The sequence below is a fragment of the Saccopteryx bilineata genome, chromosome 4, assembly GCF_036850765.1.
Source record: "Saccopteryx bilineata isolate mSacBil1 chromosome 4, mSacBil1_pri_phased_curated, whole genome shotgun sequence".
Lineage (NCBI taxonomy): Eukaryota > Metazoa > Chordata > Mammalia > Chiroptera > Emballonuridae > Saccopteryx > Saccopteryx bilineata.
Window position 1 is genome coordinate 272,955,880 of NC_089493.1, and position 19,876 is coordinate 272,975,755.

Here is a 19,876-nt window from a genome sequence, read left to right on the forward strand (position 1 = left end):
GACAGCAGACCTATCACTCACACTGTAATTTGTACAGACTGCTTGTTTCCTTTTTGGCTAGGAGATTTGAGTGAGCATCTTTTCTTGGATCAACTTTCCGGACAAATAAGGATTTTAACCAGCTGTCTTCTCGAGGTCTGTTACTGGAAGATGTCACACTCCTATGAAATAACAAACACAAAAACTTGAGTCTTATCAGAGGTACAAAGATTTCAGTGTCTTTAGTAGTGTCGCATAATGCACTGTTTTCATGAACTCATCAATCTATTCAGCAAACACGTGGTGAGCACCTATTCTAAGCACTATACTAGAACCTGGGATACCACAAAAGTCCGTGTTCTAGGAAGTGCACTCTAAACCACAGGAATAAAGTGTAAAGTAACTTGTGGCTCTCTTAACAGAGTTCTCATGTTTCTCTTTGCAATTTTCGCTATGTATTTTTCCCTTCTGCAAAGCAATTTTTGACCTAGAAAAAAATATACACAGAAACTTAAGAGTAGCCAAAGTCGTAGAGAAAATAAGGTGGTTGTTAGGGGGTGGAGAGGAGAACTGGTGAAGAGTTTCAGTTTGGGAAGATGAAGGAGTTCTAGAGATAGTTGCACAATGTGAATGTATAATGCCACCATGGAACTGTACATTTACAGATGATTAAAATCGCAAATTTTAAGTCACCTAAACTTTATCAGAACTAAAGAAAATGTGAGCCCTGGCCGGGTAGGTCAGAGTATCATCCCGATATGACAAAGTTGTGTGTTTGATCTCCGGTCAGGGCACATACAAGAATCCACCAACGAGTGCGTAAGTGGAACAGCAAATCAATGCTTCTCTCTCTCTAAAATCAATAAATGATAATTTAAAAGTGAAAAGAAATATACCGAGAAATGAATTATTCTGAAAAATTTATTTAACCCCTAAATTAACCTTAGAATTAAGATTAACTGTCAGGCACAAAGTTCATTAACACAAAATGTGCTAATTTTCATCTTATATAATTTCTACCTTATATGCTGCCAGACAGTGAGGGTAAATTTGATTTAAGTATCAATTTATACTTTAACCATGAACTCTAAATGTATTGGGGTATCATTAGTTAATAACGTTACACAGTTTTCAAGCGTACAAGATTATAATTCAACATTTGTGTCCTCTATTGTGCGCTCACCACCCGAAGACTAGTTTCTTTGTCACCATATATTTGAGCCCCTTTCCGCTCACCCTCCTTCCGCCCCTTTACCTTCTGGTAACACCATGCATTCTGTTGTCTGTAAGTTTATTTTTAAGTGCATACTTCCACACAAGTGGAATTTGCAAGAGGAATTACAAATCTGTGTAACTTCCCTAGAGGTTACACAAATCAGATTTAAAACTATAGGTCTTTGGGCCCAATAATTGCCTCTGCAGTTTCTGTCCTACAAGCAGCTATATTTGGATAAGCACCAAGTTGAATGCACAAAAACGTTCACTACTGCCTTGTTCCCAATTTCTTCCCGGCACAGGCAACTTGGATCTATCTTCATTAACAGGGGCTGGTCAAATGAATTAGGGAATATCCCAAATCAGAATAGAATGCAATCATTAAAAAGAATGAGATATGGCCCTGGCTGGTTGGCTCAGCGGTAGAGCGTCGGCATGGCGTGCGGGGGACCTGGGTTCGATTCCGGCCAGGGCACATGGGAGAAGCACCCATTTGCTTCTCCACACCCACTCCTTCCTCTCTGTCTCTCTCTTCCCCTCCCGCAGCCAAGGCTCCATTGGAGAAAAGATGGCCTGGGCACTGGGGATGGCTCCTTGGCCTCTGCCCCAGGTGCTGGAGTGGCTCTGGTCGCGGCAGAGCGACGCCCCGGAGGGGCAGAGCATCGCCCCCTGGTGGGCAGAACGTCGCCCCTGGTGGGCGTGCCGGGTGGATCCCGGTCGGGCGCATGCAGGAGTCTGTCTGACTGTCTCTCCCCGTTTCCAGCTTCAGAAAAATACAAAAAAAAAAAAAAAAAAAAAAAAGAATGAGATAGAGGTACCTACACATCTATCTGAGATATGCTCTGAGGCACTGAACAGCACCACTGATACACACAAAGTGAACTGCTAATAGTAATGATGGCAGCCTTTTCCTTTTTTGCTTAAAAAAAAATGACTTTCTGCTTTAATGAACAAATATTACAGGCAATTTTCTCCCCATAAGAGGTTCCTTTTATTTAAAACTAAGTCACAGAATATTATCACAAATAGCTAGAAATAAAATAAAAAGACCTTTGAATGCCATAAGCTTACAAATACAGAAACATAAAATATGTGAAAATTAACAATGTTTTCTATAAATAATGATCAAGAAATAAAAAGTATTTTTTTCAAAACTTAAAAAAATTGCAGGCTTATAGTAAAGAAGCAAAATAAGTTAATGCCAATCATGCAACTTTTTTTATAAATGCACAGGAGAAATATATATAATCTCATATAGCATTTGTAAAAAGACATTTACAATTCTTCTATTTTGCTTTTACCATATGTTAAAGTTCCACAGAATTAAGAAAGTGTTAATGGAATACCTGAGAGGGAGAGTTAAAGAATTAAGTTTAAAAAAACCCCAAACTTTTAAAATAAAAAAATAAAAGCTATTAGCAGCCCTGGTTGTTGGCTCAGCAGTAAAGCATCCGTTCGGCTTGTGAAGTCCCAGGTTCCATTCTGGGTGAGGGCACACAGGAGAAGCAACCATCTGCTTCTCCATCCTCCCTCCCCCTTCTTTCTCTGTCTCTCCTCCTCTTGCAGCCATAACTCAAATGGTTGAGCAAGGTGGCCCTGGGTGTTGAGGATGGCTCCCTGTCCTCGCCTCAGGAGCTAAAATAGCTCAGTTGCCAAGCAACGGAGCAGCAGCCCCAGATGGACAGAGCATGGAGAAACGAGTTGCTTGGTGGATCCCGGTAGAGGTGCATGCAGGAGTCTGTCTCTGTCTCTTTGCCTCTCAGTAACAAAAACAAACAAAAAAACTATTAGCCATTTAGCAAAAACCAAAACATATGGCATTTGTTTTCAATTCACTGGTTGATTATATAAATAAACTCATTCTAAAGAAGGGAATTCTTCAAATGAACCATGTTAAAATTTATTGCAATAAAAATAACATTTTGTGAATTGGTTTAGTGTTTTAAACACACCACATTTTGAGATATTTGCAGAATATCATGAAGCAAAATGGCAAGTATATAAAATTAGTGATTTACATAGAAAATTTTAAGATAGGTTAATGGGACCTTGTATAATTCTTGCTTTTTCTTTTAGATTTTAAGTTCACTAAACAGCAACTGTGCTTAGAATTTTTTTGTTCAATAAATTGTAAGAACCTAGGATTAACAATTAAGAAATGGGTTCTATGAAATTTTCTAAAAATATCAGCACTAGGACATTTCTTTAAATATAAAATATTCATCAAAGCAACTACTACTACTAATTTTTAGTGTATCGTTCCAGAAATGCACATTCAAGCATATGTACACACATTGATTTTTAATTTCTGCAGCATTTAATACCTCATAAAATAAGAGCATAATAAACAATTATTGGAAGACTAAATTAGAAGGGGGAAAATATCCCTAAGTAATTTTTCTCTTCCTCTTTCGAACTTAAGGGGATTACGAGTCAACAAGTATACTGCTCGCAAAAATTAGCAGATATTTAAAAATGAATATGAAGCTATAAAATATCCCCTAATTTTTGCAAGTAGACATACTTCCTGCTAGGCAATGGATTAGGCAGTTTATCTATGTCATCTCGTTTAGTCCTCAGTCCTTTGAACAATCTAGCAAGGTATGTATTATCGAATTTTAAAGATTGGCTCAGATAGGTTAAATGACCTGAGCTAAGCAGTGGCAAAATAAAAGTATGAATCTAGATCTATGAAGTTCAAAATATTTTTACCAATAAGGAACACCTCCCAAACACAAATCTCCCCAACTTAACATCTGCTTCAGATTTTAGTAATACCAAAGGAATATATACATATATATATTTTTCAAAGGGATATATTTTAAAATGAGTAAAATAGGCTAGAGATATGGAAATGTTTTGTAAACTAAAGGTAAATCTAAGAAATAGTCAATATCACAGGACACACACAAGAACCTGAGTGGCGTTTGCTTGTGAACCTGGGTAGCAACTGTCTTGACAAATGAAAAACAGTCTGGCCCAACATTACCTCCAACTGACTGTGAAGCTCGGAAACCTTTCAAGTGTCAGGTGACGAAGGCTGCCTAATGTGCCCAGGTCACCGAGCTGTCCAAGCTGAATCATGGAAGCGGGTAGAAGCAGCTATGCCAACAGCTGTCAGGGTGATAAGATCCCACTGGGCTGGTATTCTTTAATGACAGTGACAAACACCACAATCAGTTGTCTTTATAAGATCATATATACGTTGTGCAGCACTTTACAGAAGGGGGGGTAGGGGCAGCACATTCTACAAAAACCTATGGGCTATAGCACCCTGATCTCACCCGAACTCGACGCGCTAAAGCAAGGTTGGGCCTGGTTAGTACTTGGATGGGAGCACTAAACTTTAAATAGAATAAGCATTCCATGCCAGGCCCTGAGGATATAAAGATGAACCAGATGCCTACCTAGCCTGTTCAGTCTCATGAGAAAAACTATTCAGTAAACAGAGTGATCATGGATACTGTAGCTGTATGCATGCTGCGCAAGGACACACACACACACACACACACTGTGGGAGCTCAGAGGAATGAAGCATTAGCTTGGCCTGTTAAGGAGCAACAAGGACTCCAGGGGAGACATTCTGGCTCTGTCTTGAAGGACAAGAAAGACAGGTGGACAAGGTAGGTGACAATTCCAATCAAAGGGAACAACACGTCCAGGGTCATGGAGTCATGAAACTATTTGGCATATTTCTGGAACAGGGAAGAGTCTGGTAAGGTAGACCAGTGTGTGAGAGGATGGTGACCACAATAATGGGAGGGCGAGGGGGGCAGGGTGTGTAGGCTCTGGTGTACCATGCATGCCCATCAGCTGGATGCTACCCTGTCCATGGTGCAACACTGGGAAGTTAGAAGAAAAAAATTCGAGGTGTAAAAAGCAGATTGGGTGGTGGTATGGTGGATGTCCTACAGCAATAAGGCAGGAAGCTGAGAGTTGCGCTAGGGCAGTGGTGACAGAGAAGGCAGAGTGAAGACAAGCTGGATGTGGATTGGAGGGAGCAGGAGGGGATGGGCCTGAGCCACTAAATGGAAGATGTTCCCATTACTGGGGAGAGAGAACCCAGAAGCAAGCAGGCTCTGCAGGAGGAAGATGAGTTGCATTCTGGGTACAGACGCATCTCAAGCACCTGTGGGGCACTAGCACAATGTCTACGAAGTGGCTGGAACTCTGGGTCCGGCACAGAGCAGAGCTAGGTAAGAAGTGCTGGCATGTAAGAGTCCAGCAAGACTTCCTCCTTTCCCTCTGAAATCGCTCTCGCAAGGTCACCCGCAATACCCCTGCTGACAAATCCAGTTTTACTCTGTCAGCTTAACCTTTTAGCAGCATCTGGCACAGGTGACCATTCTTCCTTGAATACTTCCCCCTGCTCACTGTCACATAACAATGTGACAGAATGCTGCTCCTTCCGTCTGCCTTGCCAGCCTCTTCTTCCTACATCCAGCCTGTAAATGTTGACACATCCTAGGATCTGTTTCTCAGCACTTTCTCTATCCATAATCTCTCAAGCAATTTCATTCATTCCTATGGTTTAAAATTTTTTTTTATTATGAAAAATTTCAAATACAAAACGGTATACTGAAGCCCATGTATCTATCAACATTTAGCATTCCTTTATGCTGACAACTCCCAAAAGTTTCCTGTAGCCCAGACATCGCCTTTGGAGAGTCATATAGGTTAAGAAGGCCAACTGCCTGCTTGGCCTTTCCATCTGAATAGCTCACAGCCATCTCAAACTTTACTGGATTCAAACTGCTCCCCAACCTACAATTGTTTCTCCTTCGCTGAATTACTAGCAAGACAGTGAGGACCCATGTGCCTTATTCAGTTTCCAATAGCACCCAGCATATGGTGGAAACTCATATACCTACGAAACAAACAACTGTCAATAAACGAGCATTCACCCAGGTGACCACTCCCCTTGGTTCTGTCCCCTTTCCAAAATCAGATTGATCTCTTAAAACTGAGGATCAGATCATGTCACACTAGAATTTATATCTTCAAATGTTTCCCACAGCTCCCAGAATAAAATCCAAGCTAAGATGGCATGTAAGACCCAGAATTATCTGGCCCTCACTCCTTGTCACCTGTCCTTTGGCCAGTCTTCCCTTCAACCCTGTGCTCTGCCTCAGGTTTTCCAGCATGCTTGACTCCTTCCCACTCAGGACTTGCATGCACACTGAGCCTTCAGGTCTCACCTTAAAATCATTTCCTTGGAGTAGCATTCCATGATCTCATGTGCGCAGTTTCCCTGATTTTCTCGCATAGCTCCTGCCTCAATCTGTAAGTCTATATGGGTTTTTTTCTTGGCCAGGGCTTCCTGCAGATAGTGACGAAGGCTACTATGCCCAGTTCCATATGGTTTCAAAGATATCTTATATATACATTCAATATTTGATAGAATCAGATAATTAACTGGGTCTAGAGTGAGTCCTAAAGAACACCTACAGTTAAGGCAAACTAGAGCCCAGGAAGGAGTCGTCAAAAGGTATAGGAGACCTGAGACAGAGATCAAAGAGCCAATAGGTTGAACGGAGATCATGTGGTCCCAGCAGGAAGTCAGGGTACCGGGCAGACCTATGTCCAATTCTCCTGTTTCCTAGCTTTGTGACCTTGGGCCATCTAGGTGAACTTGTTGAGCGAGCACCTTCAGTCTCAGCTGAAAGAAAGTACGAATTTCATGGGTTCTTATCACCTGTGTGAAAAAGGTAAGACACACAGTAGATGCTCAATAACAGAATACAAATAAAAGAAGGTTGTTTTGTTAATCAACTTGGAAACAAACATTACTGAGCACCAGTCCTAGGAAGGGCGTCGGGTCTGAAGCCTGACAAACTCCTTAGGTTCAGGCTAGAAAATGCCTGTTGTAGTTATCTGTCTCACACCTTTCGAGGTTCCATCTCACCTCGAAAACGCAGATCCTATTACTTACCTCTTAAGATTGCTACTAGGATTTAACTAAATGTCATAGTATATAAAGCCTCCCAGCCAATAGTAAGAGTTTAACAAACAGGTCATTTCCTCACTTTCTCATTTTTAAGTGCCAACCGTTATTTTCTAGAGGCTCATTATTTAATTAAAAACAAACAAACGAAAAGATAACATTTAAATTACCCAAAGTAGAGAAAGCAAGAAAGCAAACCTACGTGTAAGTTAGTACTGGTTTGGGGGGTTTTTTTTGAATGTGGAAAATGGAACATGATTATGTCAATGTGATGGATACAGAAAACCACACCTTTAGTCCAACGAGGTAAGAGAAAAAAAGTTAAAACACGAACCCAACGCCTACCTAGTGCTGAAAACTGTAAATACTTTTTGATCCACTACCTACTTTTAAATGCAAGTCAAAGACTGCTCTTAGTACGGAGACCTCACTCCCTTCCCCTTCAGTGAGGGCTCAGCCGGGACGATGAGTTGTTTTTTTCCCCCCCGACAACCTAAGAGGTGCGGAGTAGCTCTCCTGTTTGCAGATGCGGACACCTAAGCTTTGCGCGGGCAGTGCTCTCGGCACGCCCGGCGGGAACCCGGCCCGCCGACCGCAGGGCCTGCGGCCTCAGCCGCGCGCCCACCGCCCCGGGTGCAAGTCCCGCAGGCTCGGCCGGCACGGCGGGCGTACGTGGCCTTGCGTGTCGTGCCGTCCCCGCCGTGACCTTGAGCCCGAGGGGAAGGCGCTCGGACCCCGCCGAGGCGCCCGCCAGCCCCGGTCCGGCCGACCGCGGCCTCGGTCCCCTCCGCCCTGCAGCCCCGGCCGCCCTGCCCCGTGGGAGCGCGGCCAGGCCGGGGCGGAGACCCGCGCCGGCGACCCCGCGCCCTCCGCCCCGCGCCGGCCCCTCCCCGAAAGGGCGGCGCAGCTCACCGGAGCCCGGGCAGGAGGCTGCAGGGGGCCGCCCGCTGTAGGAGGCCGCCGGCCGAGGCCGCACTTCGGGCGTGCAGCACTCGTGCCGCCATGTTGCTCGGCGCCTCGGCTCCCACCGTCCGGGGAGCAGCTGACGCCGCCGCCGCCTCCGCGACCCCTCCCTCGGCTAGGCCTGCCGAGGCCGGGGCGGGGCGGGGCGCGCGGCCGCTGCAGTGAGGGGCGCAGCCGCCAGGGGGCGCGGGGCACGCGCCGTGGAGACCGGGTGCGCAGTGCGTGCGGGAGCGGGAGGTCCGGCAACCGGGAGAAAGGAGCCAGAAAGAAGCAGAAGAATCAGTGACCTCCAGCAGGTGCCCAAGACAGGGTGTGCAACAGGAACATGGGCAAGGCTTGAAAGAAAAGAGTAACAATGTTGCTAGGGGACCCCAGGGCCTGGGGCACAAAGTTCTCCCCGATTACCTTTTAAATTTTGTACCATGTAAATATATTCCCTTTTCAACATAAATAAACAAGCAAAACAAACACGGAATACAGCTTTAATAAGAAGCATTGTGGATGGAAACACACTCAAGTTCTCACAGGCTCGGAATTACATTGTTCCTATATATTTCAGCAGTGGTGGGCCGGCTCTAGCTATCCTTTCCTTCAAGCCATCTCAGTCCTGTGGGGCAGGATGTGAAATGATTGGATCGAGTGTGTCAAGGGAGCATGGACGGAGAGCATGTAATAGGTAGAGACTGTGAAGTGGAGGACAGACACCCAGGAGCTGGCACAACAGCACAGTCCCAAGGGAAGAGTTGACCAGTGGGAGAAGGGAGGACATTTCTAATCAGCAGAGGAATTAACTTAAAGGCGTGGGTCGGGCACTGTCTGGGAGAAGTGTATCCTGCCATCAGATAAAAGAGCCACAAATGTAACCATGAAAATTGCAACCAAGACAAAGTGGGCAGAAAGGGAGCAGCAGAGGCCCCACCCACTAAAGGGAGCGTTTCAAGGTTAGTGTGAGTCTGCAGAGGCCAAGGGGAAAATGCTCCCAGGACTGGGTAGGTATGTCTCTCTCTGTAGTAGGGATGGGGGCGGCACTGGGTTTGTGGACTGAGGGGCTCTCTGAAGCTGGTAATCTTGGAGGTGAAGGAAGCATTGGCGCCCAAGGGGTACAGGAGTTTTCTGAAACAATGTTTGAACACCTAAATATGGCCAGGACCCACCAGGGAGGACAGAAGCAGATCTTGTGGATGGAGGAGTGGCAACAAGGATTTGCTCCAGATCAGGGAGATACAACTGTCTCTTACAGGCCAGTGGAAAGGAGGCCAAGGGACACAGGGACAGGAATCTAGAGGCTGGGTGGTTTGAAAGAGTTCCTGATCCCAACTGATTTGTGCTCAGGGAGGCTGTAGAGGCTGAATAGACCCACAAGAGAGGCTGAGTGAGCTATCCCTAGGGCAGAAAGGACAGGTCCCTGCACAGCAGAAGGCTGGGCCACTTCAAGGCAGTAATGTCAATACACCCTTGTGACTTTCTCACATATTCCCCCAATTTCTCAGCTCTATTTCAGGAGACAAAAGCTTTCAGATCTATTTTCCTGAAATTTAAACTTCATAGACATTTCTTTGCTTAACTTGCTTTTGTGTTATTTAGCATTCGGCCACCCATTCTGCCCCCCCCCCCCCACCACTCCACTCTCGTTTTGTTTTGGAGTTCCATTAACCCAGTGTTTTTTATTGGGCAGGGGTATTCTTATTTTACAGGTGTGTGGCTTAGGTTACTCGATGCCTTAGAATATAATATGGAGCATTTTCCTGAAGCATCATCTTTGTATACGTGAACATTTAAAATATTTCAGTGTTTAGAGATGACTTGGAAAGGTGTCCTGTCCCTTCCAGGATAACTGGTACCACATAGCCCCACCCATCCGGACAGTGTGAAATGCTTCCCTTTTACTCACCCTCCCTTGTACCAAGCACTGAGGGTTCTACTTTGAAACATCATCTATCAAACCTCTTTTCATCTTCCCTGCCCAATTCAGTTTAGGTCTTAGGACCAGATCAGTCTCCCTACCTCTAATCTTTCCCCTTCCAGTTCATTCTCGACACTGATGCTACTACTTTTATCAAAATGTGAATCTAATTATATCATTCTTTTAAAAAATAACCACTTAGAGCATAACTACTACTTCTGTGCCTGATTCCCACCCTTGTGCAAAATGTTCCAGCAATCCTTGCTGGCTTCCAGAAACCCCTGGTTATGTTCCTTTCTCTCATACTATGAGGACTTTATACTCCATTCTCTCCGCCTGGAATGCCCTTTTCACACCCCTCATCTGTTAGCCTGGAGACTCTTCCTTTAAGATTCAGTTCCTATGCACCATCTCATTTCTTCTGGAAAGTTACTCTAATTTCTCTCTACCCATGTGCTTCTTTGTTTGCCCATAAAGGCATCGATGTATATACCTCCCCTACTAGAGTATGTGCCCTGAGAGGGTGGGCAGTACTTGCAGTCATTGTTGAAACCCTGTGTTTGTATAATACACATATTAGTTGAGGTTGAAATATGCTCCAATTCGGCCCTGGCTGGTTTGTTCAGTGAGTAGAGCATCAGCCTGGTATATGGACATCCCGGGATCGGTTCCTAGTCAGGGCACAAAGGAGAAGTGACCAGATTTTCTCCCCCTCCTTCTCTCCCTTTTCCCCTCCCACAGCCAGTGGCTCAACTGATTCAAGCATGGACCCCAGGCGCTGAGGATAGCTTGGTTGGTTCCAGTGCATTAGCCTTAGGTGCTAAAAATAGCTTGGCTGATTCAAGCATTGGCTCCAGGCAGGGGTTGCCAGATGGATCCTGGTTGGGTACATGCAGGAATCTATCTCACTATCTCTCCTCCTCTCACTTAAAAAAAAAAATCTGGCTGGTTGGTTCAGTGATAGAGCATCAAACCAGCATATGGATGTCCCAGGTTTGATTCCTGATCAGGGCCCACAGAAGTGACCATCTGCTTCTCCACCTCCCCCCCTCCACCTTCTCTCTTCCCCTCCAACAGCCAGTGGCTCAACTGGCTCAAGGGAATTGGCCCCCTGCATTGAGGTGGTAGAACCTGGCCTCAGGTGCAAAAAATAGTTTGGCTGTTGGGCAATGGCCCAAATGGGCAGAGCACCCCCATAGGGGGTTTGCTGGGTGGATCTTGGTGGGGTACATGCTGGAGTCTGTCTGTCTCCCCTCCTCTCAGTTAAAAAAAAATGCTCCAAATCTCTTTCTAGGAGCCAGAAAACTGAAATACATTGTTCAAGTCAAATTTGTGTGTATGTGTGTGTGTGTGTGTGTGTGTGTGTGAGAGAGAGAGACAGAGCCAGATAGAGGGACAGATAGGGACAGACAGACAGGAGGGGAGAGAGATGAGAAGCATCAATTTTTTGTTGTGGCACCTTAGTTGTTCATTGATTGCTTTCTCATATGTGCCTTGATGGGGGGGGGGCTACAGCAGAGCGAGTGACCCCTTACTCAAGCCAGTGACCTGGGGCTCAAACTGGTGGTGAGCCTTGCTCAAATCAGATGAGCCCATGCTCAAGCTGGCGACCTCAGGGTTTCGAACCTGGGTCCTCTGCGTCTCAGTCCAACACTCTATCTACTGCGCCACTGCCAGGTCAAGCACAAGTCAAAATTTAAATGATCACAATTTATTAACTCTTCAATTCAAATGCTCATGTGTGAAGTTCTAAAACTTCATCAATGTATCAGATTTTAAGAACTCATTCCTATTCAATATAGCCTAGCCAGTCCTTTTCAACTACTGGCCCATGGACCTGTACTAGTCGGTAAAGGAGTTAACCACCCTGATGTTGTATGAAGATAATAATCAGGGTGGTTAAAATTTCTGGCAGACAAGCAATTGAAAAACACTGGCCTAGGGTACAGGATTAAAAAATTTAGCCTGACCAGGCGGTGGCGCAGTGGATAAAGCGTCGGACTGGGATGCAGAGGACCCAGGTTCGAGACTCTGAGGTCACCAGCTTGAGCGCGGGCTCATCTGGTTTGAGCAAAAGTCCACCAGCTTGAACCCAAGGTTGCTGGCTCCAGCAAGGGGCTACTCAGTCTGCTGAAGGCCTGCCCATGGTCAAGGCACATATGAGAAAGCAATCAATGAACAACTAAGGTGCTGCAACACGCAATGAAAAACTAATGATTGATGCTTCTCATCTCTCTCCGTTCCTGTCTGTCCCTATCTATCCCTCTCTCTGACTCACTCTCTGTCTCTGTAAAAAAAACAAACAAAACAAAACACAAGTTTTAGCCTTTATTTTCTACTTGTCAATATTCTTATTAATACAGACTTAAATCTCACATAGTCTGACCCCAAGCATGTTCATTATTTGTTTAGAACTCATTAAATCAGAGAAAAATTTCAATATTGAATATATTCCATCAAAACCATTTATTTAATGATCTTATCTGTTTATGATATCAAAAGAATTTCTTCTCCCAAAATAAAGGTTCTAAAATAAACTCAAGAGTCTTTTAAATGAAAATACACACACACACACACACACACACACACACACACACACATCTAAAACAGTGAGCTTTAAAAATGTAGCAGATTGCTAGGTACATTTAGTGTAACAGGAAAGGAAATTTAAAACATGATCATAAACCTTTCTGGAAAATTATAACAAATCCTTTATTCATTTACTTTTAGCTATTTCATAAATACCAGGAAAGAAACTGATCAATTAGTGATGAAATTTAGAAAAATTTCTTTTTCCATAAAGCAAACTTACAAAGCTTTCCCTTTGGCTTGTTTTTTTCTAATCCTCCTTCACGGTTCTGAAGAGATACTGAGTTCTTCCAGATTTTTGGTTAGATGGGTGGTTTCCAAACTAACTGGACTCTCCAGGTAGGAAGTTCCTGCACAGGGTCTTCCAGTCACTGGATCTACGACTCGTCCAACTTTGAAAACGATCTCAGCCAGCTCATGTTTCACATGTTTTGTTCGTGGAACAGGTAAAGCTTTGAGAAGCACAATATCCCCAACCGTGCACTGCTGAAGAGCATCATGAGCAAAGTAGGTTTTTCGTTTATTAAAATACTGTTGAGAGAAGGAGGAACAAATCAGCAGTTCCCATCTGGGACCTGGCAATGCAGTACAGAAGCTGAAAAGGTAATGCACAGAAAACAAGCTGGGACTTGGGGGGTAAAAAGACAACATACTTAAGGAGGCTTCCAACACAAAAATTAACTGCTTGATTTTTGGAAAATAGCAATGACTTTTCCAGAAATGATTATGTTCCCAAGTTCCCAGTCTATTATCTTCAGTAACCTTGCTCTATTAATTACCATCCTTCTCTGCACTATTTAAATTCTTTCTTCCAGTGGCGCCTTCTCTCCAGCCCATAAACACGCTAGTGTCACCACTAGCTATGTGATTTAGTACAAATCACTTAACTCTAACCTCAGGTTATTTTCTACCATAAAATGAGGCTCTAATACCTTCACCTCTAAAGATACCAAGATAATTAAACATTATAATATACAGAAAGCACTTAGCTTCATGCCTGGCTTCAGAATATTGCATAAAAGCCACAGAAAACTAGAATCGGCTATTCCTCCAGACAACCACACCAGGTATCCCCACTTACAAGTGAGAAAACAGGCTCAGGGAGGTTAGTAATGTGGACACCTAGTAAACAACAGAGTCAGTATTCAAACTGAAGATTCTGATGTTAAGGTCACTGGTCATGCCATCACTTTTCAGTTTGCTCCTATGTTTTTTGATTCCAAATAACAACTGGCATTTCTATCAACCTATGTGCCCAACCTTGAATGCAGAAACATAGTTGGCACTTCCTCCTCCATCCCTTACATATCTAATAGGTCAAGGACTCTGTCCTGTCTGAAATATACTTTCCCCACGACATCCCCATTGCTCCAAGGACTGTTGAGGTCCTTATCATTTCCATTCTAGACTCTTGCAATAGCCTCCTTACCTATTTCCTTACCTCCAGTCCTCATCTCTACCCACCTCCAAATCTGTCTCTCCTTTGCTTATAGGATGAAATCCAAAATACAACATAAAAGACCTTACACAGTCTAGCTCTGCCTGTTCTTGCACTCATTCAACAGTGCCTACTTAGTGCCCAAATCCGGGCTCGCTCTTACCAAAATACCTGCTGTTCCTGTAGAACAGTGGTTCTCAACCTTTCTAATGCCATGACCCGGCAATACAGTTCCTCATGTTGCGGTGACCCCAAACCAAAACATAATTTTGGTGGCTACTTCATAACTGTAATTTTGCTACAGTTATGATTCAGAATGTAAATACCTGATATGCATTGTGTATTTTCCGATGGCTTTAGGCGACCCCACTGGGGTCGCAACCTACAGGTTGAGAACCGCTGCTATAGAATGTCATACCTTCTCATGGCTAAAGAACTTCCACAAACCATTCTTCATGGCCAGAATAACTATCCCCCCCCCCAATCTGGTCCTCTGGATAAAATCCTTTCTGAGGTTCAGCTCAAATGTCTCTTAACTGGGGATATGCTCCTTCAACAACCTAGGAAGAATGCTCTCTGCTCCCACAGTACATTGCACATAAAAAACTGCAGCACTTACCAGACTGAATTGAAATAAACTCTATGTGTCTCTAGATGTGAGTACAGACCAGGAATAATTCACTTTGTCACACCCACAACCAACCCAGTACCTAGTCTGCTGCAGATGCTCAATGCATTTTTACTAACAGAGGAGCGGTTTGGGGTTTTTTTTTGCTCAGAAACGAAAATGTGTTGGTGATTTATCAGTGCCAACTGAAAACAGGGATATTTCTCACCTTTAATAAATAGGGATCCAGAACTAGCCTGGTTACTCTCACTTTAGCAGTTTTTTGCATTGCTGTTCCAATCACTTTTCCCACAATCCATTTGGCATGGACAGATGAACGAGGTACTGACATTTCAGGTGGTTTTGGTCACTTGAAAGACAAATTTCAAAGTTCAATATTCTGGTGGCTATTATTTACTAAATGAATTTTGTCACTAGAAATGCCCAAGTTCAGAAACAGCATTTGTTGGCCGTCTGGAATCACCACTTTATAGAGATGCCCTCATTTACCCAACCTCCCATCTTTACACTGCTTGCAAACCTTAAAATTTTATTTAGAAAATTAAATTTAACAGGGTGACATTGATCAATACGAGTCCATAGGTTTCAAGTCAACATTTGTATAGGAAACCTTAAAATGTAACCCCTAAGTTTCTCCCTCTGCAAAATGGGAATGACAATAGGGCATATTCACAGAAGTGTTCTGAGACTCTCAATAACGCGAATAACACTGGCCTTCACTGGTGTCCCTTATTTTTTCCCATCCCGCTGGCTATTCGTGGCACGCGAGGCCTAGGCGGAGCGGCAGGGCTGTCCTCCCCATGAAGGAGACCTCCCCTTAGGGCTGCTTTCGACATCAGTCAGTTAATACTGAGTACATCGCATTCGGCCAGGGGAAGGTCGGGGGTGACTGATCCCTCCGCTCCGATTGACAACCCCGAGGCCAGGCCACTCCACTCGCTTAGAGGACTTTCAAGGGGCACCGCTGGGACACCTGAATACACCCCAGCATCTGCAGCTCGCGGCCGAAACTCACCTCCGTGCTCCTAAGTCCTAGCGTGCGACCCGCGGAGAGCCGGATGGAGCGTGGTTGCGTCATGCCGCACGCAGGTCGCTCCGCCTCGGGCCGCCCCTCTTATTGGCCGCAGGTTGTCTTCGGTTCTGGGCGGGGTTAAAGGCAAGACTCCGCCCACCCCCTTAAAGTAAGCCGCGGATCGTGAATCACCCTGGGTGTACGTCGAAGGGCCTTCCTGCGGTTACTTTTGATACTCCGTTTGGTTTCTTCTTCCGCTGAGCTCCCAGGCATGGGACAAGACCTTCCAACCAAAGGAACGTCATTACCTTATCAAATACTGAAACGAGGGACTCACCTAAATGCTGAGGCTTAAATACTTATGCATTTCGACCCCCACAGCTGCTTTTAACATAAACTTACATAGCTTTTTATGATTTCAGATGTTATTTCTTAATATCTGGGAGATGGTGGGAAGTCTGTTGTGGGTACATATATACTGCCAAATGTGAAGGAGTTTAATGGGCAATGAGCAGGCTGCTTACTGATCCTTCTCAGGGAAATCTGGGAATGTGTTAGGTTCTTTTTTGGGAATTGCTAAAAGGAACGGAAAACAATAGGCTACCAGCACAGACAATTTAGGGGCGGACATACGGATGTGGTCAATTGTCTTTGATTACTGAAATATTTTAACAACTGTCAGTGAAGGCTGGGAATAGTATTCATCCATACGTCAGTCTGCCTGACACCCATTTCTTTCTTAGCAAACATACATGGAAAACTTATTCTCAGACTCTATGCTAGGCACTGAGGACAAAAAAATGAATCAGAGGAGACCCGCACTCTCAAAATGCCCACAGCCTAGTAGAGACAGGTGAGTAAAGAAACAAATATATTGCCTGACCAAGAGGTGGAGCACTGGATAGAGTGTCTGCCTGGTTGAAAACCTGGAGGTTGAAGGCTTAAGCGCCGCCTTGCACTCTTGAGCTCAAACTCACCAACTTGAGTGCCGGGTCACTGGCTTGAGCGTGGGATCATAGACATGACCCCATGGTCGCTGGCTTATGCTGGAAGGTTGCTGGCTTGAAGCCCAAGGTCGCTGGCTTGAGCAAGGGGTCACTGGCTCAGCTGGATACATATTCCAGTGTAATCAGTTAGGAATAAACATAGAATGCTGGGCAAGCCAAATAATCCTTCAAAATATTGAGCCATGTCAAGAAATAGAAAGAACCGGATAGTCCCTTAGACAAAGTAGAAAATTCGTTCAACACTTAATCTGCACTAACAGTCATATACAATAATCAAGTAGAAAAAGGACTCAACAGTGTGTTGCAAAATGAAGAAGTAGCTAAATGTTCTATAAAGGAAAACAACAAAAATTGCATTCTTCAGGAAGGAGCTATATGGCCTTATTAATTATACTAATGAGGCATGTAAAAGCTTTAAATAATGCTTGCCAAGAAATGACACCAAAATGACAGGACAATGGGCCTGATGGTTTGGGAAATGTTCCAAGTGTCAAAAATTTTAAATCCATATAAAAAGGAAGGTCTTAAAATGTCCCATAAGTGATACTTTGCTATAATAGGAGACCAAAGAAAGTTATTTGGTCCATGCAACTAGGTTTTATGGATTGCTTGTCCATAAATTGCAACTTAATTTGTCTGAGACAATATTTTTATTTTGGGATCAATAAGATTACTAAAACCTGAGGTAGGTAGGTATATATATATATACATATATATGTGTATATATATGTGTGTGTGTGTGTGTGTATATATATATATATATAATCAAGTAGAAAATCATATATATATATATGTGGTACATGGTAGAACAACCTAAGTCTAAGAACATATGAAAAATTGGAATGGGGAAAGGAATGTTGGTTACTTAAAGAATGTCAATTGGCTTCCTAAATTAATATATTAAACATTAATCAAATACAAACAATAATGCTTTTCTCCAAGCACACATACCCTTAGTATGTAAGAGAATCTATCAACACAATACTCCTTGAATACTCTGGTGTTCTGAGAAATAGTCACACACATTTTGGTGTTGAGCAGCAATCTTTCATTTTATTAACTGTATGTATTTCTATCAAAGGTTTTCAGAGTGTTCTAAAACACTGTTCTAGGCACTGTTTCTATCTCCTGGATTAGAAGGAAGACAACCCATGTTCAAGTGACATTTCAGTCTGAGAGACCCTGAATAATAAATAAGTCATTTATTATTATGTCTAGGCTTAAGGATCTCTTTTCATAAAAGAAGGGTAATAACAGCTGGGTGGATGGACTAAATGAACTGGTATAGTAAAATAGTAATGTCTTGCCCTCCTAGACAGCAATGTCATAACAGAAGGTTTTTGAATGAGTACTACTACTTTGGCTCCCCTAGTCTGAGCACTAGTATTTTGATGTAATTAATACACATTTATACTTTACTCTGTAACTTGGAACATTTTGAAGAGGACAAAGGACAACATGAGAATGAATTCACACCAGAATAACTTGGTTTACTGTACAATTAACATAAACATAATCATTTATGACCCTAAGGCCTCTAATGTATCCTTCCTATTTATGAAGAATTGGGAATTGGTAAAAATCCTTGGCCAACAGTGGTCTGGTTTAGTCTAGACACTTCTTTTCTGGGATTGTCCAAATCCTGCTGATACTCGTCTAAAAATCCCAAACTATTGTGTTTTTTACCTATCCTGAGGAAACTGCCTTGTATTAGAGCCCTTAGTACTCTCTGTGGAATAGTCAGGTGTTTTTTTTTCTGGTTGCAAAATTAAACTTTGATCAAAGCTTTTAGCATTTGTAATTAATCATTAATTCTTTAATACATACCTTTGCTGTTAGACTTCACCTTGACCCACTCTTTCTCTTCCTGAAATCTGACTGCCCTATACTCTGCCTCCTTCTGGCAAATGAATGTTAAATGTAGTTCCTTTTGGTGAAGAGATACTTTCAGAAGTGATCTACCCTGAAAATGGACCGCCATTGCAATGATATTTGAACACAAAATTCTAATTAGGCACCACCTGGCCACTGCAACTCAGAGCTTTATTAAATATTTCACATCCACTGACGTGTGGGACATAAATGTACTTGGAAAAGTTTAACTTATGATCAAGCAAGCTCTCTCTTAAATTTCTTGGCTTTTAGTGTTTTAATATTTAAAAGTCTTTAAATCATTTCAGTTTTGGCTCAATAACTATAAAATCTAGCCCTTCAGAAGGAAGTCTTGAGCTGGGAGATACGTTAGAAGAAAGGTAAGAAAAGAAAGAAACTATTCCCTCTTTAGCCTCATGGCTTTGGCCATGCCTGTGAAGACCGTGAGAAAAATGAAAAGCCAAGAAACTCAAGCAGCCTCACAGTTTCTGCTCTTTATGGCTTATGACAGTTTATCTTTATAATTCTTCGGAACATTAAAATGTGATTTCTCTTGGCCCTGGCCGGTTGGCTCAGTGGTAGAGCATTGGCCCAGCATGTGGAAGACCCAGGTTTGATTCCCAACCAGGGCACACAGGAGAGGTGCTCATCTGTTTCTCCACTTCTCCTTTCTCTCTCTTTCTCTCTCTCCTCTCCTCCTGCAGCCAAGGCTCCACTGGAGCAAGGTTGGCCCGGATGCTGAGGATGGCTCCATGACCTCCGCCTCAGGAGCTAGAATGGTTCTGGTTGCAATGGAGCAATGTCCCAGATGGGCAGAGCATCACCCCCTAGTGGGCATCCAGGGTGGATTCTGATCGGACACATGCGGGAGTCTGTCTCCCTGCCTCCCCACTTCTCACTTTAGAAAAATTAAAAAAAAAATAAAAAAAAGGAAAAAAAATATAATTTTTGTCAAACAAGGCTGTAATCATAAAAATAAAATTAAATCACCTAAACTCTTTTTTGGAAAAAGGTGTTACATAAACATATCTCAATAAATAATAAAGTGGATTATTAAGCCAGTTAGCAGTACTTACTTAGTTGTTTATGTAAGACACTAAGGCCTGACCAGTGGATAAAGTGTCAACCTGAAAACGCTGAGGTCGCCGGTTCAAAACCCTGGGCTTGCCTGGTCAAGGCACATATAGGTGTTGATGCTTTCTGCTCCTCCCCTTTTCTCTCTCTCTCTCTCTCTCTCTCTCCCTCTCCCTCCCTCTCTCCCCTCTCTAAAATGAATAAATAAAAAATATTTTTTAAAAAAGACACTAAGACTCTTTCCTGGTTTCA

At 43.4% G+C, this 19,876-nt stretch overlaps 2 protein-coding genes across 3 annotated transcripts in view; both read right to left on the reverse strand.

Annotated features, from left to right (window-relative positions):
- NIPSNAP2 (nipsnap homolog 2) overlaps nucleotides 1-8,228 on the reverse strand; it is a 28,857-nt gene extending 20,629 nt beyond the window's left edge. Inside the window, exons 1-2 of one of the 2 annotated variants that reach the window (XM_066274704.1) lie at nucleotides 8,051-8,228; nucleotides 22-161 (exon numbers count right to left, since the gene is read on the reverse strand). In XM_066274704.1, coding sequence (XP_066130801.1) covers nucleotides 22-161; nucleotides 8,051-8,142 — 232 coding nt within the window. In that variant the 5' untranslated portion in view covers nucleotides 8,143-8,228. The remainder of the gene's footprint in view (nucleotides 1-21; nucleotides 162-8,050) is intronic. The other variant, XM_066274703.1, reaches the window with a different exon arrangement.
- Nucleotides 8,229-12,687: 4,459 nt separating this feature from the next.
- MRPS17 (mitochondrial ribosomal protein S17) lies at nucleotides 12,688-15,753 on the reverse strand. Its single transcript, XM_066278171.1, has 3 exons — nucleotides 15,675-15,753; nucleotides 14,868-15,008; nucleotides 12,688-13,124 (listed from the first exon to the last, which is right to left on the reverse strand). Exons 2-3 carry the CDS (start codon nucleotides 14,988-14,990, stop codon nucleotides 12,855-12,857), a joined length of 393 nt encoding a protein of 130 aa, XP_066134268.1. The 5' UTR covers nucleotides 14,991-15,008; nucleotides 15,675-15,753; the 3' UTR covers nucleotides 12,688-12,854.
- Nucleotides 15,754-19,876: the final 4,123 nt, after the last annotated feature.

Excerpts from the sequence above, each read along its gene's own strand:
- MRPS17 (XM_066278171.1), bottom strand. The coding sequence starts at position 14,990 with ATGTCAGTACCTCGTTCATCTGTCCATGCCAAATGGATTGTGGGAAAA. Across the intron at positions 13,125-14,867 it reads TGGATCCCTATTTATTAAAG|TATTTTAATAAACGAAAAAC; the intron begins GTGAGAAATATC and ends TTCTCTCAACAG.